The sequence below is a fragment of the Acanthaster planci genome, linkage group LG04 (assembly GCF_054643075.1).
Source record: "Acanthaster planci isolate LZ-2023a linkage group LG04, COTS_SCS, whole genome shotgun sequence".
NCBI lineage: Eukaryota > Metazoa > Echinodermata > Asteroidea > Valvatida > Acanthasteridae > Acanthaster > Acanthaster planci.
The window spans coordinates 20724762-20749048 of NC_141780.1; the positions used below are offsets into that span (position 1 = coordinate 20724762).

Here is a 24287-nt window from a genome sequence, read left to right on the forward strand (position 1 = left end):
ACCCTACTCTATCGTGAGCGTTTGCTATCAGTTTGTTGGAGGTTGACAAGCTTATTTGCGATATCAACAAATGGAATACTTGAACTGTGGACGCAACTCAGTGTGTTATCTGTCATCAGCGAGCGTAGCCAGGCCGTGCTCGTTTCGAGTCCCCTCGCGAGGTGAACCGTGCCACACTGGCGACTTTCTTGGTTACCATGGCAACGCCGAGAGGCCAAAAATTCGCCCCCCCGAAGCAGGCAGCAGGGAGGATGATGTCACAAGTTCAGTTGGTATGTCTCCAGGGCCCTACACGGGGGTGCAATCTCAAGCCGAGTTTAACGGAGTATTACTGCCTTCTAACGACATTGGCGACCTTTCGCGCGACAAAAAGGAATTCCTATGCACCCTGGTGAGTCGACTAGCGGGTATACCTCGCCTCTTGCATCTTTAAACGTAATGAAAAATAAATAGAATTACGAGTGGTTATTTTGATACTCCATTGGATTTATACTATTCTTCCTCAAGTAATCCGTTTTCTGTCATTTATTGAAACGCCGTAAAATTTGGATTCTGTTTATTTAACTCGTACGAAAAATAGGGATTTATATATTGTCTCTTCAAAACGGTAAATCTTCAACACGAAACACACAAATGACTTACAATTTCTTCAAAAGTTGTATGTTTATTAGCCTATAAATTTGTAATCGGAGAACTGTTTTACATTTCCTATGTGGAAAAATAATATGCGTGGAAAAATGCACATTTTCAAAAGTTTCAAATTATCTATGTTTTCCTGGACAACTGAGGGCGCTGTTGCTGTGGTCCATCCAGGGAAGGTTTACAGTTCAGTAAACGTATTTTTCTGTTAAATTTGTGAATCTAAAATTCATTCACTGAAAACGTTTCTGAGAAAGAAATATATGCTTGCTTATTGCTACGCACATCAGCGCTCAGCAAAGAAGAGAAAATTTAGTCGAGCAAAATCCACTGAACTGCAGGACTTTTTGTAAACAAACGTTCCTTGCATCCCAGGAAGACAGCCTCAACATAGGTAACGTTAATAAGGCTGTCTTCCTGGGATGGCTTCACAGTTTTGCTGATAAATATAAAATCTTAGTAGCATATAAACCAAAAGGGCAGTCAAATATCCCTTGAAATAATGGGACAAAAGTTGAAAAAACAAATTGACTGCAGCCACCACACATTAAACCACGTCTTTTCTTCTTCATGCAGGATCGTAGTGTAAACGTATGATTTGGCTCAAATGCAATGACGGCCATATAAATGACGTCATAATGAGGTAGGGTTCTGCGCCAGCTACAATCTGTTGGTAATCATTAACTAGACGATTTAATAAAGGAGAGCCAGAGATTCTTTATTTGAGTGATGCTGAAAACATGAGCAAATCCATCACGTTAATAAGTCTTGATATCATCCTCGATCGATAATTTCAAATACTGCCTTTTCTCGATTTCTACAGTTTCTCACTTTAATTTGCTGATAGCGCTCCACACTGATTAACACGCGGTAGTATCATAGGTCATGTTTGAACAGGAGGCGACTGGATTTTAGAAAATGGCGTCGATGCTGTTTGTGTGCACAGTCTCGGCCTGTCCTCGAGTCGAGTCTGACATGCTGTAGGTTTATAACGTCAGCTGAATCCAGCCGCCATAACAGTACACGTAACGGAACAGAAAATGGCAGGAGCTTTAGCGGTGGCTGGACTTTACATGGCGTTTGTCACATGGACTGCGCAGGGACTGAACATCACACGTCAGCCAGCTAATGTGGAGGGTACTCAAGGACTGACACACCGTCTTAGTATGGAAGTTGGGGTGAGCGGCTTGAACACGACCACACAGGTAGTGGCCATCCGTAGGGAATCGGAAGTTATTACAGATAGGACGGTCAAGCGGAACGAGGTCTTCCTGAGGCTGGGTTTGGACGCCGCCAAGTACTCTGTGTCAGAGAACATAAACGAAGACACGGGGGCCAGAGCATACACGCTGAATCTGGCCCAGCCAACCTGGGTGGATGCAGCGGAGTTCACCTTCTTGGTCTGCTGGAGAGCCTTGGGCAGATGCAACGAGAGCAGAGTCGAGCTGGAGTCGGACCCCGCGAGTTTCTTCGTCAACTATGTGCCCGGGGAGGCATATCCAAACTGCACCTCGGACGGGCTGGAGGTCGGCTCCCCAGGCGGGGACTGTAAGGTGCTTCTAGGGAGGCCCACCGTCCTGTCGTGTCAGTCGGAGATTGGACGTCCCCCGGTCGAGCTGACCTGGGAGAAAGACGGTGTGAGGGTAAGCTCAGTGTCCGCTGACGAAGGGGCATTCAGGTACGAGCGTCACACGTTCACTCCGTCCTTCGGAGACGAGGGGGCGGTGTTTGCCTGCAATATGACCGATCTAAACCGAAGTTGTACTTTGGACATAAATGTCGTGTCCGCACCGGCGGTGACCATCACATACGAGAACACGAACGGCTACATCATCATAGGAGGACGAGTCGTGTTCACTTGTTCAGCCACGACGGACACCTCGACTGTCGACGGCATTGCATGGACTGTTCCGCGGGAGCTACTCAACGCTACCGACCGGTATGCCATCAGTGGTGATGAGTTTACCTTGATACGAGCGGAGTTGTCGGATGGTGGTCTCAGCCTTAAGTGCAGCGCGAATGACACTGACGGCATGGTAGGGTCTGCGTACGTGACCCTGAATGTAATAGACGCGGCTGACCTTCCAACATATTCTCCTACCGTACCCACCACTGCACCCATTGTCAGGGCCACGACAGCCAAGCCGACAACCAGTCCGCCCCAAGATTACACAGCCATCATCATCGGCTCACTGTTCGGCGGATTGCTCCTTGCTGTTCTGGTCGGTCTTGTCATTGCGTTTTACTGCGGGCGGAGGCCGAGAAAGCAGCCAGTAGACCACCCCAGTCACGTGCAAAAGACAGCCATTCGAGAGCAGCCATCCCCAAAAGGGAAGCAGAGGAACATCACGGCTAATCAACAAACATCCACCGTGAAGGAGGTACAGTTTGCTGATATTGACGACTGCGATCCAGTGAGTTGTGATGACCCGGACGTGATCCCCAGGGGGAGCCGGAGCCGATTGCATTCTCCCGTGCGTGGGGATTCACTGGAAAGGCAACAATCGACTCCATCACTCAAGAGGTTTGGGGATGATATCCCTCTTCAAGATCGAAAACTTTCTCCGACGAGCGACAAGTATCGATATGATGCCGACTACGATCACACCACGGGTGGCTTCGAAGACGGGCATTACATCTATTCTCGAGACCCAGAAAACGGCTCCCGTTACGATGCCGACACCAGTGAGAATCGATCAGATCACTATCGTTACCAAGATGACAGCGATAGGCCGTACGATGCAGAACAGTACGACTACGACAATCGAGGTTATGACGAAAACTATGATGGTGAGTATGGCAGGGAGAATCGTCGAGATGGGACACATGACAATCGGTATAAGGATTACGACGACCAGGGGTGGTCATCAGATGAGGACGTTCACTCATATAACGATCCATACGACCAGGGACGGTACTCACCCAATGAGATCTACAACAGCGAGTTTACGAGAGGTAAAGATAGGCGATACGGTGACCGGTTTAGAGACTACGGAAGTGGAGACTCTGACCAGGACAGAGTTAGTGACACATATCACCACTCCCATGACGATGCTGGGTCATATGATGCACGCTTTCCAAACGAAGTCAGTTTGGAGACAAATCACCAAGAAGGTTACGAACAACACAGCCCACTGGACGTCGATCACTGTGACACCGGGACGTACAACTTGCATGTGCCAGATACCGGGTGTAACGTCAAGTTTAGTTATGTTTGAAACCTTCGCAAAAACCATGAAATTTACCGCTAAAAGTAACCCCACACATCTAGAACCGTATTGGTTTGACAAATTTTTCTCCTGTACGTAGCCAGTTCCTTGTTAACATCAACATTCACCCACCAAGAGCAAAAAAAATTCCGTCATCCCAGTTATAAAAACGTGTGATTCTGAAGTTGATAATTTGTTGTCTGGGAGAGAAAAACCTTAATTAAGAGGGTCGTGATATTTGCTTGAAAATACAAGGATGTATTTGCTACTTTCTCATTCCTTTGAAATGTATGAAACTTGCCTACTAGGCATTCCTTTTTGGTTAATTTGTCTGAAAAGTGCATTTTTGTAAACATTTTAAACTTCCCACTTTTTCCCGACAAAATAATCAAGATGCTATCGCTGTGACGTCATTTCCAGAAGACAATGTTCATTTTGAAGGTTGAGCGCGAAACTAACATTAAAGGAAAGGTCATGAACTCAAATAAAAGGCGAAGAAAAGAAACATAAATGCATCGTATGAGCCCTTTAAAATTCAACAGCCTGTGAAAAAGTTAATTTTGAAACTTTCAAGATATGTTGAAACCTTAGATTTCTTTTTCAGAATCTAAAGTGGCTACGTTGCGATTAATGACTGATTGAGGCAGACAAAACAAGGATGGGGTGATTCAGTTAACAATTCTGGGGTTTCTTGTTTGCTGCATGCACGGGCTAAATAGACCAAATATCTGCTTTCTGTTTATAGTTTTGTCTGTTCAAACCTCTCTTTCTATGAAACCGAACCCTTACCAGTATTTTGGTCACAATGTCGCTTAGCTTTTCATTGTGAATGATCAGAAATCCATCATTAAACGCAAAACAAATGTGCTTTGTGTCGTAAAGGAGAATAGTTAACATTTAACTCGGGAGAGTTGAAGTGTCAACTCGCTAGCATGGCATTGTGAACTTTATTCGTGATCTGAATGCGTCATGGAAAATGGGTCACAGCGCCTCAGCGAAAATTCAAACCAAATTTGTTTTATTAGAGCTGAAATATGCCCATGCATATTCCAATTACATCGTCAATATTGTAAAAGTTGAACTGAATATTGCGCTAAAGCATATATGAAACAAAGGAATTAGTACTGAATATTAAGAAACATATTTAAAAGTAGCTGCGCTATGCTTGCCTAAAAATTAAAAGTATTCATTTTCGCTCGACGAAATATAGTTTCTATCGTTAATTTGATTAATACGATTATTTATTATTTCGAGTTTTGATTCTTTTTGAAAAAAGTCCTTGCACAGACTGCCATGAAATATCTGTGTTCAATTCGACCGGTTGATTTGTGCCAGTGATTCATTTATTATAAAATTCTTAATGCTTGGTGAAAGTAAGCCATGCAGAGAATTGGAATTCGATTCTATTTAATTTACCCCACTGTATGTGTGATGCCAGCTTGTTGATCTTGGAATTATAGGCCTGTATTATTGCTGATGCTATATTGCCAGTGAAAAAGAAAGCCCCAATTCAAATCGGAAATATTGCTTGAATAATATCAGTTGTAATAAATGGTAAACTGCCTACCGATCTGCAGATTTCTCTCCTGCATTTCATTCGTCGTTTCTCGTTAATAATTCGATTAGAGATTTGGCACAGAGCTCACAAAGAATTTCCTTACAGTCAGAGCGAAAGGTTTACATGGACCAAGTAGAACAAAAACAGTTTTCTCCGAATTTCACAACTTCCCTCATTCCTACCAAATTTTCTTTTCATGAGGACAGACAAGATGGGTTTGTACTTAACGTACATGGTGTATGAGTCAAATAAAAACACCCATGATTCGTACTTACATTTACAATTTTATTTTACATACTCCCAGCTTAATATTTAGTGCCACTTTCTGTATTTTGTGTCACGTCTCATAGTCGCAGTGGACCATTTTCTGAAGTGTTTTTGAACGACAATAAGGGGGTAAATGTAAATTTTCACAAAATGATTTTTCAAAAATATTAATATTTTGAAGTATAATACATGTAAATGTCTTTGAATAGTTTCAATTGAATTACACACTGTAAACTTTGAGTTTAGGAACATTTTGTCTGACCTCGTAAAGAAAAAGTTGGCAAAACCATTTAAAACAGCTAAAAATTCAGGAAACTGTTTTTACTAATTGCATGTCAACTTTTTCCCCCAACGGTATCTGGCGACAAATTTGGCGACAGTTTGACGTTTCAGAGACAATGTTCCAGTCGAATATGATGGAGAGCTGATTGCTCTAGGTTTGCTATATGCTTCAATTTTTGAATTTCTAGGCCAAGTTAGAAGATCAACTAAATACACTTGAATGGCGCCCTCTTGTATAGTGACGTACCCGAATGCCAATGGAGAATTTCGTCGTACGACGGTGCTTCATCGGAAATTTAAGTCCTTACTAACGGTACTGAACTGTGCAAACGACCGACATAAGTAATGCAGTAATTTTCCTAGAGAATCCAAATTCTAACTAACCCGGTAGCCTAGTTGGAGCTTGGACCCCCCCACGACAAGATGGGATCTGTTCCCCCATCAATTTCTCTTATAAACGTTCCTCGATGATGAAACCAGAGGAACCTTAGCATAGGCCTAATTAGAGATTCATTTAGGATTAAAAATAGGGTGTAAGCGTCTCCGCTCGGGATAATTAGGGGAAATCACTCAGGCGTAGTCAGAAGCTGTGCCTTGCCATCCTTGTCACGCATGTGTCAAACTCCGCCGGGTTCCTTTGTGGTGATAATTCAGGGCAGAGTATTTAAAATTTAATTGAAATGAAATTAATTTCTGCGCTGCATTGAAGACTTTGGTCGGTTGATATCGTTGAACAGCGTGAACATGGAACTCGATAGTTAGATCATCGTGTGCACACGTCTCTCAAATCAAACACTTCAACCGTAAGGCTGTCGGCATTTAATTGTCTGACCACCCGTGCGGCTCCCATAGCGGCTCAGGATAGCTATTCCTGGAATAATCGCTGCGATCTTCCAGTTCTGAGCCATTTTCGGCGCTACGGTTTTGGAAGTCAGAAATAATTTGTAAAAATTGGGGGATTTCGGTGAGATTATCCTGTGGTTCGATGAAGTACTCTGTCATGAAAAAAAATTTGTTACGATATGCGGCACCCCGTAACAATATTTCTTGAATAATCGTCACGCACCTGTAGTGTCTTCGAGGGTCAAAAGCGGAAAAGTGCGAGCACATGTAGTGCCCTTTCCTCGGGTAAGCCGTGAATCCGAGCAGGGTGAAGGGGTGAACCAACCACTGGCAGCGCCCTTCGCTCCCGAAAAATAGTGAACCTCGAGGGTGCACCACTCTCTCTAGCCCCATGTGAAGACAGTGTAACATCAACAAAGTGAGAAACCACAGCCATGTCGGCCTATGCAAGCCGACATCACCGAGGTTTCTCACACAAAATTGAATTATTCTCTTGTCCTTCACCATTCTATTTTGTTGTAATGTTTTGTGGGTTAGCATTGACATTTTTGATACTAACACAAAACAAACTCACTTCCCCAAAAATGACAGTTCCCTGGCCTGCATGCAGCTGTTTTACAACACTTTCTCAGGCAATTAGAACCCATTTTCACAACTTTCAGATGCAAGCTCGAAACTGGGTAGTCGATCCTGGCTTATACATAATCGGACTATTATTTTACCCAGCCAAACAGTCTCCTTTTTCAAAAATAGTTGTGAGTGTACTTTTTTATGCTAATTAGCTCGCGTAGAAATTCTCACGGTGTGGTGCGCCCTCGAGAATAGCCGGTATGGTTTTCTCATTCGCTCAGGTCGAAGGCCTGTGGGTGTTGATTTCCATGGCACTCACCCCAAAACTGTACGAACTCTGAGCGGTGGAATGGAGGACGTTTTGTTACCTCGCAACGCCGTTCGGTTGGGCCAAAAACCCACACGCATACTGATTAGCCTTCTCAAGTCTTTGCTCAGAAAGACTTGGCTATGGCAAACGATAACACATGCGCCTATTGAAGCCGCAGGCAAACAGCCGCAGCCACCTCCCGTATCACTTAATATGATATGATAATAATGATAATATGAGAATGGAAACCTGGTACATTGATTTTAATAAGAATAAAGGTATTTATTATTTATTACAATGATGTAAACATGTCCCTAGTTTCTGCAATTGCAATTAATAATTTAGCATTGAAGCTTTTTGATAAAATTGTTTTAAAAAATTCGGATACTGGTTGAATTAAATGAATTGGACCTCTTTGAAAACACCATTCATTGCACAGTTAGTACAAATTGCTTAAAGTTTTGTGTCTACATTTAACGTTATTTAAATGATCACATAATTCCAATCATTACCACTGATTGAAACTTATTTGCCTGAAGTATAACTGATGTTGAATAAAGAGTTTAATTAATCTGGCAGTTTTAAATCTTACACTTGCCTTAGTTTTTGCCATTTATAGTCTTGTCGTCTTCGGTAGTATATCCAGAGATAAAAACTACCTTCCCATAATGAGATATGTGACTGGCTCTGAAAAAAATGGCCCTCGCGCTCTCGTGTGACAAACTGATTTTAAGTGATGCCTATGGATAGAGAAGCATGTAATAAGGATTAAATTTATGCATTTTTGACCTCTGTCGCACATTCAATTCCCGAAATACAGTAAAATTTAGACTTGATCTCTGGCAGGTGTATGGAACGGTCTGTTACGTAAAGAGGAAGAGCATGACTTAAGAGCCTTTTTTGCAGAGTGGATCACATATAGTTTATGTTTTAATATTGAACTTGTATGACCCGCTTTTCATGTTAGTCGTGTGCATATAATTATGTAAAGTCCAATCATCCAATCAATTATTCTCTCTTCACCATTGTTTTAAATTGGCGTGAAGAGGAACTTTGACGAATACAATGCAAATGCAGGGAGTTGAAATTTGATGAAACGTTTGGTTGCGCAGTGACAGCTACAGTTGGGCAGAACATCAAAAGCAGGGCTTAATGGATTTATTCCTGTTGGTTGGGACACTGAGTTACATGTAATTTTGGGAACTGAATCCTCTTAAGGCGGACACGCCCCCTCACTAGCCACAGTCAAGGTATCCAGACCGTTAGCGCAAGCGTATGCCTCCAGAACACAGGCCGATGGATATGTCTGTCCGTCGGTGCCACAGACAGGGGTAGTCGCGACGGGGCAGGCGGTAACACAGGTGGTGCTGGGCCCGTTGACCGTCGGAGATGCACTCGGGTTGGAGGAGGGAGTGGGTTCAGAGCTGAATGGACCGGGAGGTGGGTTGGTAGGCGGGTTGGTAGGCCCACTTGACACGCTGGGGTTGGTGACAGGACCATTCGTCATTGTCGTGCCGGCGCTCGGTGGTTGCTCGGTCGACGGTGAAGTGACCGGACCAAGACCTGCGTGGAGAATAAACGTGCATGAAAATTTCTTAATTTCACTTCCTTAGAAATAAGTAAAGTTAAGCTTCGAATTTATGTTAGTATTCATTTTTCAGAGAAGTCATATTTCCTCTCGATTTGTCATGATGTGCCAACAGGCCTACATGGACAACAAAGAGACCAAAAATAGATTCGTGATACATGTCTTTTTGGGCTCAAAAATATCCTCGTGAGAAATTTATGCGTCTTCCTATTTTGCCAGATCATAAAAACACAAGCAGTTCAAAATATTCTGCAGAAAGACATCACAAGTCATTTACGCACAGGAACTGATGTGTGGAATATGGACAAAAATGAGGCAAAGTTGCTGGCTGGAAGGGTAGTTCACTTTTGTGGTAGGAAGTAAGTCTTATTAAACGTGGCCGGGCATAATGTCTCATGCAAACCAGAGAGTTTTTTTTCTTTTTAAGGCTGGTTTCCTGCCTTTCCCTTCATGCAGAATGTATTGAGAGGTCAGGGGACCAACTTAGATTCTTAGGCAAAATCCCATCTAATTCAGATCAGAACTAGTCGCTCTTGGAATGTAAGTTATAAACCTCTGTCTCCTTCCTCCATGGTTATAAGCACTGATCGGCTTAGTCTGGTACCTTCGAACTTACCAGATGTTGTTACATCCTCCATCTCGTCGCTCTCCAGGCTGTTATCTTCCTCGCTCTCACTTTCTTGGTCATGTCTTCCTTTTCCTCCCCCCACTTGGAGGGCAGGGCAGAGTCGGGGGCAACGACCCTCCCCGATGACGGTGATGTTTCGCCCCTTGAGGCAAGCTATCTTGTCCACAAAGCAGGTAGAGGGGAAGGTAAGGTTACGGAGTCCGATGGAAGCGCAGACGCGGGTGGCTGGGGTTGGGCGGGGGCATCGGCGACGGCACTGGGGTCTGTCAGTGTCTTGATCACGATCACCTGAATGATACCAGAAAATCGCCACAGGAAACTGTGATGAGTATCGTCCAATTAGAGATGCTGTTCCGTGTATTAGATGGAGAAATTTGTGCTCTGGTTGAGGGAAACTCTTGATTTATTGCGACAAATTGAAACTACAGTCCAAACTGTGTGGACTAACACGATCTTCTTGTGACGTATGCAAATATTATTCTCCTGTTCAAACAATTAAAAAAAATGTTGCGTGCATTTATACAATTTTAAAGTTGTTTTGGGTGCATTTATACACTTTAGGGGATTCGAATGGTTAATATAATTAGCATGTTATGCATCAAGTGTTCTGTTATGTCCTACCGTGTCTGTTTCCTTGCCTGTGTCGGCCGAAGGGCTTGCATTCGTTCACTGAGACGAGTGCCACCAATAGTACAACGGCGAAGATTGTAACTGTTCTCATCTTTATCTGGTATGCTAAAAATTACAATAAAATATATCAGAGTAAGAAAAGTGTCTGATTTCTTTAGTAACAAATTGATTTTTAAATCATCAATAATGAGAAATTTACAATCGTTGTAGTTCCTTCTGTGTTAAAACGAGACAAATCAGTACAAGAATAAATAAATTTTTTCTGTTTATGTTTGATTCTTTTTTCATACATAAATTTATACCATTAAGGCATACCTCTACTGAAAACAATCTACTGTGTCATTTTTAACACCACTGTGAAGCATTTTTGTCTTCACGCCTTGAACTCTTCCATTAGCACCAAATTCGAAGGAAAATTTGGCTCACATTTAAATTGCTTTTCTCTACTGTAAATATATAAGTGGGCACAATATTGCGAGACTTTCAAAAATGGTGCCAGGTTATTCTGACCGTATGGAAATAGAGATGGATTTGTCAAACAAGTGAACATTCCCCAAAATTACTTCAGAATGTTTAACTACGCCAAACTGTTTCAAAAATTACAAGCAGTGTCCACGTTTTTAACATTCAGAATCCACCGAAAATTTACGCCACTTACCTTTCCACCTTGCTCTGCTGCTGTTCAAGAAAACTCTTCTTCGAGAACGATCCACTTCGGACTTTTTATCCGTTCAGGTCGAAGGTCAGCAGCTAGCTAGTGGTCGTGTTACTCATCCCAAAACTGTGTTCTGGGAAATAACTTGGACAGATGGTCATGGTGACGGTCGCAACAGACCACAAGGACGAAAACTAAACACACCCGGATATCCTTTGATGAAGTCACGTTGCCACCAAAAACTCGTCCAATATTGCAAGTTTGCCTTTCAGACTTGGACCCGTTGAATCATCGATACCGAGTGGTCACCAATCGAAAGTAAGCAAAAGTTCGTAGCTTCATGAAAGAAAAAAAAAAGAACTACAAAATATACGAAAAATCTTGACAATCAAATGGACCTGATTCCTTCAGCAAATGATTGAGCAACCTTTTAAATTTCCATTCGAAATTACTGAAGTTTACAAAACGTTCAAACAAAAATGACCGATTTTTAAAAAAAATAATTTGTAAATCGCGTATAATCTGATTTAATGAACCCCCCTTTTACGAAATAAGTTGAGAGAAAATATAACCAAGTAATTATAAATCTCTGTTGTCATAACGAAATAAGAACAGTTTTCGTTTCGCTTTCGAAGGAAAGCACTGTTAACCAAATTTGAGTTCGTTTTGTCCACCACCTTGAAGGTCGTAGATTTAAAATAGCTAAGGCTGCTCAATGGTCGCAATACAAAGCAGTAATGCCTGAAGAAAATTTTGGAAAACCCAAAATCATTGACGGGAAACTATCTCCTGATGTGCCCACAGTCAGGCAAAGATTGTTTGACATGGTAGGTTGTACTCAGTCTACACATTTTTGACAACATTAAAATTCTTTAAAGGAAAGTTGCAGTTGATTTTCAGCTCGACTCGTTTGCATACACATAAGTACTTGTTTGTAACAACTATTTGTGGCACTGAGTTTTCCCTTTCGTAGAAAGTCCTTTCATCGACACAATTTAGAGAGGCTGTTTCTTTTGTCACACAAGGCAATAGGCCTACTTATCAAAGACCATAAGAAAAAGTACAAACGTTCGTTTTCACAGTTACTTTCGACAAAGTTTTGAAAAAAAAAATGGCTATTATTATCATCCAAACAAGCTACTTAATACGATGAACAAATGAAAAAGCGGAACTCACTCCAAAAAATTTAGACAAGTGTGATAAATATTTGTACACAGAGCCATTATTGTTCTACCTGGGATGACTTCACAGTTCACCTCACGAATCATATGGAAATTTTTATTAGCATACGAACCAAAATGTTGACGTTTCGCCCCTTTTCTGCCGTTAAGGGGAGATGGGGAGTCAGCTGCATTACAATCAAGCATTTCTACATGTTTTTTAAGTCATGACGATCATGTTTTATGTCTCCTCTAAAGCGGGAGTCAATTGAATTGCAAAATGGTTTTTAAAATTCGTTTTGCCGGGCTACTTTCGAGTAATTTGAAAGTAGAGGTATTGTACTGCGGGCATAGACTGCATGACGTCAATATAGTTCCCTGCATGCAGATGGTTTTCCTGCTCAGCTTCTGACGGTGATGTCAACCTTGTATGTAGGTGTTCTGGAGTATCCAGGTTAGGTCAGAGTATGGTCGTTCAGCATTTGTCAGTCTTCCGGTGATTAAAAATGCAGAAGTTTTGTTAAATTCTGTTTGGATTCCGTTGAAAAGAAGGGAATGAAAAAATGCTGGGTTTTTTTGGGGGGGGTTCTACCATTGATTTTTCCTGTGTTTAATCTTTAGCTCTATTTGTTCATCATTCTTTCCCCTAGAGCTTCAACACAGACACATTTTTTTTCTGTTTACCAACCCCCGTGTGGGCAGTCGAAGTTCACAGAAAGTTGGTTGGCAAAAGATCTGTTTCAGTTTTCACACTTGCATCATAAGTGTCAAGGAGGGATGTATCATTTTGTTTTATTCAGCGTTCAGTGCTAGTGCGTGTATGATTATTAAGATTTTTTTGCATTAGAGGCCGACAACAGATTGCCAACAACTGGTTGACAAAACGGTGACCTCAACGTTACCAAAAAAGGTCTGCAACTTGAATACACTAAGGACGGGAAAGGTTGCACGCTATAAGGACACTACTAAGTTTTGCACAAACTAAGGTTTGTTTTCCCAGAAACGGACAACAGGTGCATCAGACATAATGAGATTTGAGGATTTGACAAATAAAAGCCACAGTTTCAATAATTTTTTAGAAAGAGAGCTTTGATTGTCGGCGTCCTGTAACTAGAAATCATGCATTATATTGAGCCCATGTGGGCGCAAAACACCCTGTTTTTAAGGACGTTGCTGTAAGGTGACGTCATCTCAAATTGCTGACCAACGACGGAAAGCCAGCAACGAGTCAAGCACCTCTGAAACAGATATGTAGGTTCCCTTTTTTTCTGACGGCTGGGTATTTGAAAATCTTGGGCTGGGTGCAGTGCACGGGGGCCAGTCTGAATGTCACCCGTTCTACTTCGTGCAAGCTCCTCGCTGCATAGAGCGTGCGTCTATCACATTGACTGCTCAGGCGGAGGGGCACCACTTCAAGTCATGATGGGCGACACTGTTTACCATTGTGAACTCTAGCCATGTCCGGAATAGCCATGTAACGCTACGGCTACGTCTATTGCTATCGTGTGCCCATGTACAAGTATGTTCGACCGGCAAAGATCTAGATCTAGCCGTTGATACAGAATGGTGCGATCTCTCAATGGGTTTACACACGTTTTGCGTCTCCTATTCTGTTGCTTTAATCCATGCAACAAATTTTATCTCTTTCGTGTATCTTTATACTCATCTCCAATGTATGGACACCGTTTGAAACCCTTTTCAAGTTAAGTGAATTGAATAGACCCGCCTTTTTTAACCAAAAAATAATTCCAAGCTTTTCTGGAAGGTGAGGGCGCTGTTGCTTTGTTCTTAATCAGAGAGCACAATGTTAATTTTTGATACACGCTTTCATGTTCGAATTTTGAACCCCACATTATGCTCATTGAAAACATTATTGAGAAAAGATACGGTGCACTGTATTCATAAAAAAATGTCATACATGTAGTGGGTCAACGATTGTCTTGTTGGGAGGCATGGGTCCACTAAGTAACAGATAATCCGCCGTGAGCAGAAGCACCCCCTCATCGGTTGGAAAGAGCCATGTTGGTGGGGAGTTCTCGTTTTGCTGGTAGCGAAGCGATCGTAGCGTGCGCATTTTTACAGCTGATTGTGAACCAGCGAAGTAAGTTCCGACCAAGGGTGCCTCGATTGCTAGGAAAATTGCGCCCTCTCTTGGTCCAGCTCAAGACTCATAGGCCTTCTCTCTGGCATGGCCCAAGATACCTTCGGCTTTGGGTTGTTCTTTTTTGATGAATTTTAACCCAATCTGAAGACTCTTTGAGAAAAAAGTTGATAACACATTCAACGATTTTATTAAATTACCTGAATTTATTAATTAACCAAGGAAATCTTCAAAATTTAATCCAGAAAGAATGGACAGCAAAAAATGTCAAGTTTTACCAAACTGGAATATGAACTTTAACAGGATAAGGAACAAAAAGAATTAATTGCACAAAACAATTTTGTTTTCTGAAAAAAATGGAAGATTGTTCTTTTAAAATACAGAAAGCCCCATTATTCCCGAATTGCAACGCCACAATTTCCCAATCTAAGGTCACCTGTTTTCGTCATCGATAGCATGTGTGTTTCAAGACAAGATAAGTGTTGTAATGAATGTAAGCCTCTAAAAGGTTCAAGCGATGTATTTTACTCAGACGCACTTTTTGTTCAACTCCTGTTTACTCTTCGATATCCGAAAAATATTTGACATCCTTTTAGGTTAAGGGTATTGCAAAAGGGGACATTTAAATAAAATCAAAACTGTCGTCGCTTTACCAGACAATAGGGCGCTGCTGTTATGATGTCACTCGGAAGACCCTGCTCAGTTCATGTTTTTTTTTCTGTTAACAATGTGAGACATATCTGAGGAAGGGTTGCTCGATTATTGCGAAGAACATGTTCTTTCTCAACAATAAGTTATTGAAAAAAGTGAATGTTAGGACAGCAAAATATGAAAGATTGCAGTACTTTTGTGTACACAATCCAAAGTAATTCTGACATTTATGCTTGAAATGACATCAGTTTTGCTCATGAATATGAAAATTCTCATTTGCATAAAATCAAAAAGGCACTTAACGTACATTGAGACACAAACTGTATTTGTAAGGACTGTATTTAAAATGTTCTGCATATAGATCCTTAATCATGTCTATTAGATAATAATGCGTACAAAAACAATAAGGCTGCATCCGAATCTCTTGTCTAGAGCTAGGTCTAGGTCTTCGCTCCATTGGAAATGCGTGGAGATGCGTAGACAATTGGCCTAGCCGTAGCTCTGGAAGCTCGTTTCGGACACGACCTAAGATTCAATTCTCATAAGTTCAGAAGGCCGCCAATAATGTTCCCCGAACTAACAAAAAAGGAAGACACCGAAGCCTCGGAAGACATCAACAAGTAATCTTAAGGGTGTTATTAGCTTCTCTCTGTTAAGTCTTCCCTTGTCAAGGGAATGAATTCAGACGGATATCTATGGACGACAAACTCCCGCATAAGCCACTGTCAGCGTGTCGAGATTGTCAACACACGCCGTCACCTCCAGCACGCACTGCGAGGGGTACGTGTTCCCGTCTGTGCCGCACACGGAGGACGACGGGGCGCAGCTGTCGAAGCTGTTGCACGGGCGGCTGGTGACGGAAATACTCGCGGCGGGGTCCCCGCTGGCAGGTGTCCCCGCGGCCGGGCTGCTGGTCTGGGCAGTCATCGACGGTGCCAGAGATCCGGAGGGAAGAGTTGTGCCGTTGGGTAACGAGAAAGTGTCGGTCCCCGATGCAAAAACCGTGCGTAGGGTTGTCGGCGGTTGCGATGGCACGGTCGACGGGGTTACTGGAGCTGAGAAGAAAGGAAATTAATGAAAATTAATATTTACCAGTTGGAGTATCGGTCATATTTCTAATATTTATCTGTAATATTGTGAACTAAGGTGAGATTTTGTCTGCTTCTTCGTGGGCATTTCCCTCCTACGCGAGAACAGTGCCACTTTCCTCGTCAAATTCTGGAGACAAAACAGCTTAGTTGCTTTAAAACAAGAAAATAAGACCCTAAGCACATGCCTTAAGAATTAGGGAAGTGAGCCAGTCGATATACGGAAACGGAATGCCTACATCATTTTGCATGAAGCGAAAAATTTGGACTCCATCACTACAGTGGGAAATACATGTACGAGGCAGTTAGTGTCTCAACTACCTGATGTGATCGGGCTGCCGCCTCCGTCCGTGTCGTTGTTCTCCGGTATTTCCTCACTGTCACTGTCACTGTCGTCCTCTCTGTCGAACACCTGACGGTCTGGTCCGAAGCAATAAACCCGTGAGACTATAGTGAAGCTACTTCCGGTCCGGCACGTGTTCCTGTCCACCATGCACCTTGAGGGAAAGGTGCGGTAGCTGACACCGTCGAAGGCGCACACACGGATATCCCGCGTTGGACGGGGGCATTTGGAGCATTCAGCTGCCGGCTTATTGTCGCCGCCTGCCTCATCCACCTGAGGGTTGGGCAAGGTGGGCAGGGGGCACGCACCATCCGAGACGACGGTGAAGCTACTCCCAGTCTTGCAAGCTTTCCTGTCGACCATGCACCTTGAAGGGAAGGTGCGGTAGCTGACACCGTCGAAGGCGCACACACGGATATCCCGCGTTGGCCGGGGGCATTTGAAGCATTCAGCTGCCGGCTTATTGTCGCCTACTGTGAGCCGCGCGTATTGAAAAAAAAATTAATAATCGTTTTTAATCAGGAGGCATTTGAATACTTTCACAAAGGCTGAAAACCGGCGTAAAATGTCCACACAGTGATGTGAAATATTTGAAATCCGTCTTCTGAGTAATTCTGGCAGCCTTTGGTGTAGAAAAATAAGGACAGCATTTTAAATTCTTGAGTGTAAAAAAAATCATCCCACGAAAACAACACAGTTTCAGGCAACATCTGTCACATTCAAGTTTACATTGCATTGTATATCACATCATTGTGTGAACAGAAGTAAAAGCGCAGTGTTTATGGGAACTATCTTGGCCACTGCTCAGTTCATCCCATTTTTGAAAATTGCATCCATACGTTAGGTGTGTTTACCTTGTCTACCGCTTCCCATCGCCCTAGCCTCGCTAGTTGCGATTAGCGCCACCAAGAGGGTGATTGCAAACAGTGCACCCATCTTCATGTTGACTGAGGAGCTGTTAGAAGGAGCGATAGGGAAATTATTAGACGCTGCTCGAGGCAAAATCGAATAAATCACCAGTAATTGACTGATTTAGTGGTATGCTTGATCAGGTGTGATGCTATCTGGAGAGAGCCTACTGCGCTGAAAGTCTAGTGTGTTACTCATCTTGCTCATCAAAAATCTATTTCAGTTGACAAAATGGTCATGCTTCTTGAGCAAAAGACAGCCTTTCAAATAAAAATGATAGGCCAGGCAAGTAGTCTTGCATCTGTAGCTATTTCCAAGGCAAAGTAGGGTCAAGATCTTGTGGTCATCAGATGTCCAAAATGTAAATAACACAGATGGCGAGAGGATGCGCAAAATTCTATTCTGGTCAAGGTCAGACCATTTTCCCGTTTCACTTCTGAGAATCCGTGCACACGAGTCTTTAACCAGCTTTCAAAGGAGATAAAAGATTATGGAGGAAGCAATTTTTTTAACCGCGACCAAAACAGCTTCGTTGGGGCACGATCCATATCATAAATTCCTATTTGTGAAAAACGTAACACTATAACAATGCAACCGTAGGGTATTTCTATCTACAGTGCACATTTTGATCTAAGATATTGGCAGACGACTCAGGATTATAGAGGGAGACAGCTTAGGGAGGTATACAGTCAAATATTTTCGATCAACAGTAGAAGATAAGCAAAATTTGTGTTCGAAAGGATCTAATCTTCGCCGGCCTTCACCTATCGTATTAGAAGTGGGGCTTGACACCTCCAAAAAGGGGACATAAGTTGGTTTAGGGACGTACAACATTTCAGTAAATGGCATTTTGAAAAATTTCACCAAGAGGCCAAATCTGTCAAAATATTGTCCACTTTTTCAACAGCTCATCGACACAAATGTACCCCCAAATGAGGGGCTGAGCCTCACGAAACAATATAAACTAAGAAGAGTCATCACTCACCCTGTTTTTCAGTCTGGTGTGAAGTGAAGAACAGTGTTTATTCAACAGATAGCTTTGGGCTTTATAGTCGACAAACCGACAAACACATTATGATGCCGTCACCAGGGCATTCTCTGCGTTTTACATAGGTCTCAATATGACAGGCCTAACGTGCTGAAAAACAGCAATGCCGGATGTCCGTTGACTCATGACAATGATTCAATCCAGTCTTGGAAAACGACGTCTATTTCAGATTGTTTGTGTCCGGGTTGACTCATCCAGCACAAGGGCGGATGAAGGGGTGGGCAGTGATGGGGGCTACGCCTACCTAAAAAATCCCGAGCAAATATGTTTGAAAATGATAATAATGATTGGAGGTTAATTTCATTTCTCCCTTTTCCCAGAGCGTACATCAACCCTCAAAAATTTAGCCTCACCCCTCAGCAAAGCCACAAAAGTTAGGTCTACGAGAAAAACTTCCGAATTTATGCCCCCAGAAGGTTTTCCCACCTAAAATTTGGATGTGGATTCCACCTTGATCTAGAATCGCGCAGCTTGGACCAGTGGAATGAATATGGGTTTATTTACTTCTCCTTCTTTCAGAGTGTATTTTATCACAGTATCATGCGGTGGCTAATTGGAGGGGAGGGGGCTGGTGCGATGGGGGACGGGGGGCCGCCAGCACTGATGATATGAACTCTCTTGCCAAAGGATTTCAAGGAACAAGAAATGTGTGGTTACAGTATTTATTCAATGACACCTTCGAATGTGGCGTTTCTCAACGACCATGTGAGTGACATCATCAGAACGGCCGGCAGTTGATCTCGAATGTCTGTTTCCTCCACAGCAGCTGGCGAATTCATTTAATAGTGAGTGGTGGGTCAGAAGTCGCTGATGACACTGTGGCGTGCACTTGGCTTATCCTGCTTCATTGAGGGAAATGCTACATCACGGACCATCAATAATACACAAACAGAATGAATGGTCAAAAACTGGTAACAAGGGTTTGATAAAAGTAATATGCTTTCAGTAAAATTTAGCCAAAATTAAGTGCACACTATTCTGTAATTTTCAACTGAGTTTTGCTTTAACTGTAATTTAGTATTTTTACACGAGTTATGTGTTTATGGCCAACTTTTACGCCGCCACGTAAAATTTACAATAATTTACGTAAAAGTTGTGCGTTGTATTAACATGACTAACACTGTGGGTGCGTGTCACTATGTGCTTCGATCTGGCCGGGCGCTGAGGATTAGTCCATTCATCAGCTTTATCAGTGCCGCGTAGACAGGACAGGCCTGCACTCTTGCTATGGAGCGTTCACCAACCTTTTTTTGTGTGCGAATTCTGGGTGTATAATGAGCTTCAAAGGAGAGATCAGATTGCGTCAAGCGGAGAGAAATCTACAGGCTGAGTCTATCCTTCATTGCTAATGGAATTCCGATCATATCGCAGGCAAGCATGCAGCTTTATGTCATAAGGTAACAAACCATGGAGCGCGTTGGGCCATGTCCAAACAGTCTGGTTCCATTTTGCCCAAACCAAGTTATCGAATCTGTACTGGCTGTGGATGGGAGAAACGCACGTCAAGGGGAAATGGAAGCAGCCACTAACCATGCAGTGGCTTCCTAGCCGCACATCTGAATGCTCAGCCACGACCATTTGGATGCAGCTCCTCTCTGTGGAAAACTCTGGAGGCCGATAGTGCCACGTCTCTCACGTCATATTCAAGCACAACATGGCAGTGTAGTTTAACTCGAGTCCAGGACTCGACTCGAGTCACATAGGGTAATGACTCGGACTCGACCACTATGACTCGGACTTGAGCTGGTTGACTCGTGACTCGAGTCAAGTATTTTAATTATATACATTTATTTACATATTATATATTTACCGTATACGCCGTAAAAAATGAATTTGTATCCACCCGTGCTATCACTGGTTTGCATGCGAGGAGCGAGCGTCGTTACGTTGCACATTTTCCACCTCGCCCATTTGTGTGTATGTACGGCTAAACATCCACTGATGAGTTAACCAGACGCGTCAAATTCCGTATCCACAAACTGTGCGGAGGTAATCGGACTATGCGCTGGGCGACTTTGTTATGTACACTCTCGTACTGACGTAAATATTCAGCCTCATAGTCTCCAGAACCAGTCGCGAATATGAACAGTTTTAGCGAAATGGCCAGGCTCGCGTTTAACTAAAAAAAGCGTGGCCTGCGCTGGGCGTGTGAAGTTACATGGGCGTGGATGGGCGAAGTGGTTGTGGTGTTGGTATCGGCGTTTTCGAAACGACTGAATTCGGTTAGACTTTGGTCTCGCTGGTTCGATCAGTTTTGAAGCTGCTTTCGAAACCGCATGTTCAAACTCTGACAGGAACCAGCGAAACTGAAGTCTAAGCCTAATTAGCTGAACGACTTGATTCATGACTTGTGACTCAGACTCTGGGTTTGTGACTCGGACTCGGACTCCGGCGAAGTTTGTGACTCGAGACTTGGACTCAGACTCGAGGCTTGAGACCCGGGACTCAGACTCGACATTGGTGACTCGACTACAACACTGTTATACGGGCACATGATCTCACTTTTAGGCCAGTGCACTGCACACGCTATGGACTGTACCTCTGCAAGGTGATGAGTTTCAGTAAACGAATTCTCACTCTGAGAAAGACAACAAGTCGTTTGCTGTTTTCAAGAGTAAACGTTCACGAAAACTTATGTATTTTCTGCAATACATGCGGAGGCAGCTATTGCAATGAATTCAAACAGCTTAATAGTAATTTCTTTACTGATACACTGAGGGTTGATGATACCGAAATTCATCAATTTGTCTCGAGTCGACTTTGCATGATGGAAAAGCCGTCACGTAATCATGTCATCATTGACAACATCGGGAGATGGGGGGCTGGGGACATGTCCCCCTCCAGCCTACTGGATTCACCACTGGTACTCTGGCGATGATTTGATCTTGTGCTTGAATGTGCAGATCACTAACTCAGGTCTGATCCATCTGAAATTTCGGCTTTAGATACAACTGAACCTGTGTCATTCAGAGTAAGAACTCCGAACGAGCCTCTGTTTACCTATGGGGTAACTGAAAATGCGCACGTTAGTTGTCATTGTTTTGTTGATCACGTCATGTACATTACGATTTGTGAGCCTGTTTCTTGGTGGAGTCTAATTTCTACGCTGCGGGTGTCAATTGAGTTTGTTTCTGCATTCAATTGGGGACCCTGAACAATAGAGGACAATAAGGTCCCCGATTGACAGAGGGTCCGCAATTGACAACTGTGTACAAAACATATGGGTGGTCTTCTAAAAAAGTTGAAGTACAAACAAAAGAGGAACAACCGGGGGTTGCCAGTTGCAGGCAAACACACACTTGTGTGGGTGGGGGACGGGGGCGATATGTCCCCACTTTTTAAAATGGGGGAATTTGTGTCCTCCATTCTTTCCGGACACTAAATAAGTGAAAAATGTCGGGGTGGCGAGTAGGCCAACATTTGATCCATAATATTCGGATACGATTAGTTTCAAATTGAAATAAGTCTTGCAAAAGCGTCTGCTGAAAAATTGGTTAAGGTGGCCGGAAATTGCATCAGATCGCACCACAAAACATCTAGAATCAAAACTTTCCCAGCACCCAGGTAAGCGTTAGGGCTGTTAAGACTTTGCGCTTCGCGCTGGCACTATTCAAGGTTATGTCCCACCCCCCCTCCCTTTTGAAGAGCAATTGACACCCTTGCACGCTGCACCGGTTCCAGATCTTGAGAGTCATCTTCCGTTGAGGCTTAACCCCCCCCCCCCAGTGCTGGATCTTTCATCTTCTCCATAGAGACTGCAGCTGTGCAGTGACGGCTTAATTGACATTTTATATGAAAGAAACACTTGTTTTGTTTTGCCCAATTTTTATTCAACCAAATTTTGCAATACTCATCACCTTTTTTACACTAATTGTGTCCGCAATCTTATACCTGATCAATGCAAACGAGTTTTCGGATTGTTTTTTTCGACACTGTCGACATTTTCGTAATTTCTTGCGAACGATGGATCCACATTATATAAAAACAGGTTTAAAAACGTGCACAGGACATAGCATTACAAACCGATAGAGGTTCGGCGAAAGAAAAGACTCTCAAGTGGTTTTCATTTTTCTTTGAGTCATCTTTTGAGTCGAACTCGAAAAGGCATGCTGGTCGAGAAAGCTTCTTGAAGCTAGATCCAGTTATCAGGAAATAGATCCTGGGCAGATAGAAAAGTGTTGTAGGGGTAGCTTAATCGAGATATATCCCGTACGTTGTCGCTATAGCATACACCCATCCATTTTGAAAGGTTGCTGTGGCATAGCAGTCCGTTTCGGTGTTCCAAACACAGCGGCTAATGACCATCGTATCCGCTCCTTCAATCTGTCCGACTTGAATGAAGACCACGAGCCTGTAGCGTTCAAAACACAGCAGCTTCACCTTGTGTTTGATTTCCTCGGATAGTCTCTTCACAAGCTCTGGGCCGTTCTCGGGCACGTACCTCTTGTGACTGAGCTCGCTCTCCAGGACTTCGTTCATGATCGCCTCCACTTTCTCTGGACGGAAGTGACAGCCCGGCTTGGGCTGCATTCGGTAGGAGTTCTCGTATCGGAGCTGGCCCGCCTCGTCCGCCGCGTCCACTGCCCTTTGGGAATTGGACTCGCCACCTCGCCGGAACCGCCACCACATGGACGTTGAGATGTCCTTGCCGAAGTACAGAGTGTCCTTTCTCGTTCTGTTGGAGTTATCCTCCAGCCAGGCAAGCAGACCGGGCTTGGTAGAGGTCTCCTGGGCAGGGACTTGTTCATTGCTACGACCAGACATCGAGGCAGCGGCCGCTTGGAAGGCCCCGGTCCATTTGCTGCTCCCTCCAGACAGCTGTCTCTTGAAGGGGTTCTCCGCTTTGGGACCGGAGCCGGAACTGGTTTCTCGCGGTCTTGATATCGAACCAGACCCTTGGCTTAAAAACGAAGAGGAGCGGGATTGTCCCTTCACGCCGTAATTATTCCGAACCGAATCCATTGTCACATCAATAATCCACGATCCACGGACGGCCCACTCAGCAACCGATTCCCGGAAGTTCGATGTAGGTCTAGCTAGGGCAACACTCAAGAATCTAGAGTTCTCTCCAAAACTGGTTTTGCGTTGTGGAAGACCGATTCGTCTTTCAAGTTATTTTTCTCAAAATGGCCCTGAGCAATAACTGCATGTTTGTAGAAGTCACAACCGCCTGGCAATACGTGCCTCTGCACGTATTCTTATCTGCATTTGAATTATCTAGGCTCAGGGCTCACCTTAAGTCCCCTGTTACATTCTAAGCATTTATCTGCATTTTTTACACATGTTGTTGCTCTGCTGTACATGTACCGCGTGTTTGCAGAGAGGATTAAGATTGCCTTCTTGCATGACGCGGTTATCGTTAACAACCTTCGACACTCCAAACAGAACTTGGGAGGGACTGCATTGAGCGGGATTTGTTTGGAAGTCCGTGCGGTGAAAAAGAACCCATGTTATACTCCTTGAGCATCCTACGCTTTCTCCGCAATGTAACTCTCCTTTCAGTGATCAGGGCTTCGAAAGCACTTGACTTCACTTATGGTCAGACCACTCGAAAGAGTTTCCCTTCTCCTTTGAGATGACTCAGGCGAACATCTGCCTCAGAACTCCATAACAATTTGGCTTTCCTTCTCGCCTCGCACCAATCACGGTGATTTATGGTATCTGAACCTTTTTTAGGGGACATGATGAGACTGATTTCTGTCTCAGTATTTCAATCAGGGCCTGAGAAATATTGCTTCTAATAAAAAGGCACGCAGCGGGGAATAAACAAAGGGGAAATTGGTGGGATCGAAGGACTGAGAGAGGACA

The 24287-nt window shown here is 43.4% G+C and overlaps 4 protein-coding genes across 4 annotated transcripts; 1 reads left to right on the plus strand and 3 right to left on the minus strand.

The window, feature by feature from the left end:
- The first annotated feature begins 243 nt into the window (after positions 1-243).
- LOC110982777 (uncharacterized) lies at positions 244-5424 on the plus strand. Its single transcript, XM_022241445.2, has one exon. It carries the CDS (start codon positions 1680-1682, stop codon positions 3855-3857), a length of 2178 nt encoding a protein of 725 aa, XP_022097137.2. The 5' UTR covers positions 244-1679; the 3' UTR covers positions 3858-5424.
- A 2511-nt stretch (positions 5425-7935) lies between these two features.
- Positions 7936-11313, minus strand: LOC110984161 (uncharacterized). The gene is made up of 4 exons (XM_022244033.2): positions 11183-11313; positions 10516-10629; positions 9883-10182; positions 7936-9241 (listed from the first exon to the last, which is right to left on the minus strand). The coding sequence occupies exons 2-4, from the start codon at positions 10613-10615 to the stop codon at positions 8892-8894; spliced, it is 750 nt and encodes a 249-aa protein (XP_022099725.2). The 5' UTR covers positions 10616-10629; positions 11183-11313; the 3' UTR covers positions 7936-8891.
- A 3281-nt stretch (positions 11314-14594) lies between these two features.
- Positions 14595-18577, minus strand: LOC110983806 (uncharacterized). The gene is made up of 4 exons (XM_022243374.2): positions 18417-18577; positions 17377-17477; positions 16501-16995; positions 14595-16146 (listed from the first exon to the last, which is right to left on the minus strand). The coding sequence occupies exons 2-4, from the start codon at positions 17462-17464 to the stop codon at positions 15785-15787; spliced, it is 945 nt and encodes a 314-aa protein (XP_022099066.2). The 5' UTR covers positions 17465-17477; positions 18417-18577; the 3' UTR covers positions 14595-15784.
- Positions 18578-22210: 3633 nt separating this feature from the next.
- Positions 22211-24187, minus strand: LOC110984772 (dynein light chain Tctex-type 5-like). The gene has a single exon (XM_022245260.2). The coding sequence runs from the start codon at positions 23439-23441 to the stop codon at positions 22671-22673; it is 771 nt and encodes a 256-aa protein (XP_022100952.1). The 5' UTR covers positions 23442-24187; the 3' UTR covers positions 22211-22670.
- Positions 24188-24287: the final 100 nt, after the last annotated feature.

Coding starts and splice junctions, on each gene's coding strand:
- LOC110984772 (XM_022245260.2), bottom strand. CDS start 23,441: ATGGATTCGGTTCGGAATAATTACGGCGTGAAGGGACAATCCCGCTCC.
- LOC110982777 (XM_022241445.2), top strand. CDS start 1,680: ATGGCAGGAGCTTTAGCGGTGGCTGGACTTTACATGGCGTTTGTCACA.
- LOC110983806 (XM_022243374.2), bottom strand. CDS start 17,464: ATGAAGATGGGTGCACTGTTTGCAATCACCCTCTTGGTGGCGCTAATC. Junction 16,996..17,376: donor GATGGGAAGCGGTAGACAAG/GTAAACACACCT, acceptor CGCGGCTCACAG/TAGGCGACAATAAGCCGGCA. Junction 16,147..16,500: donor CGGCAGCCCGATCACATCAG/GTAGTTGAGACA, acceptor CTTTCTTCTCAG/CTCCAGTAACCCCGTCGACC.
- LOC110984161 (XM_022244033.2), bottom strand. CDS start 10,615: ATGAGAACAGTTACAATCTTCGCCGTTGTACTATTGGTGGCACTCGTC. Junction 10,183..10,515: donor CAGGCAAGGAAACAGACACG/GTAGGACATAAC, acceptor GGTATCATTCAG/GTGATCGTGATCAAGACACT. Junction 9,242..9,882: donor GGAGGATGTAACAACATCTG/GTAAGTTCGAAG, acceptor TTCTCCACGCAG/GTCTTGGTCCGGTCACTTCA.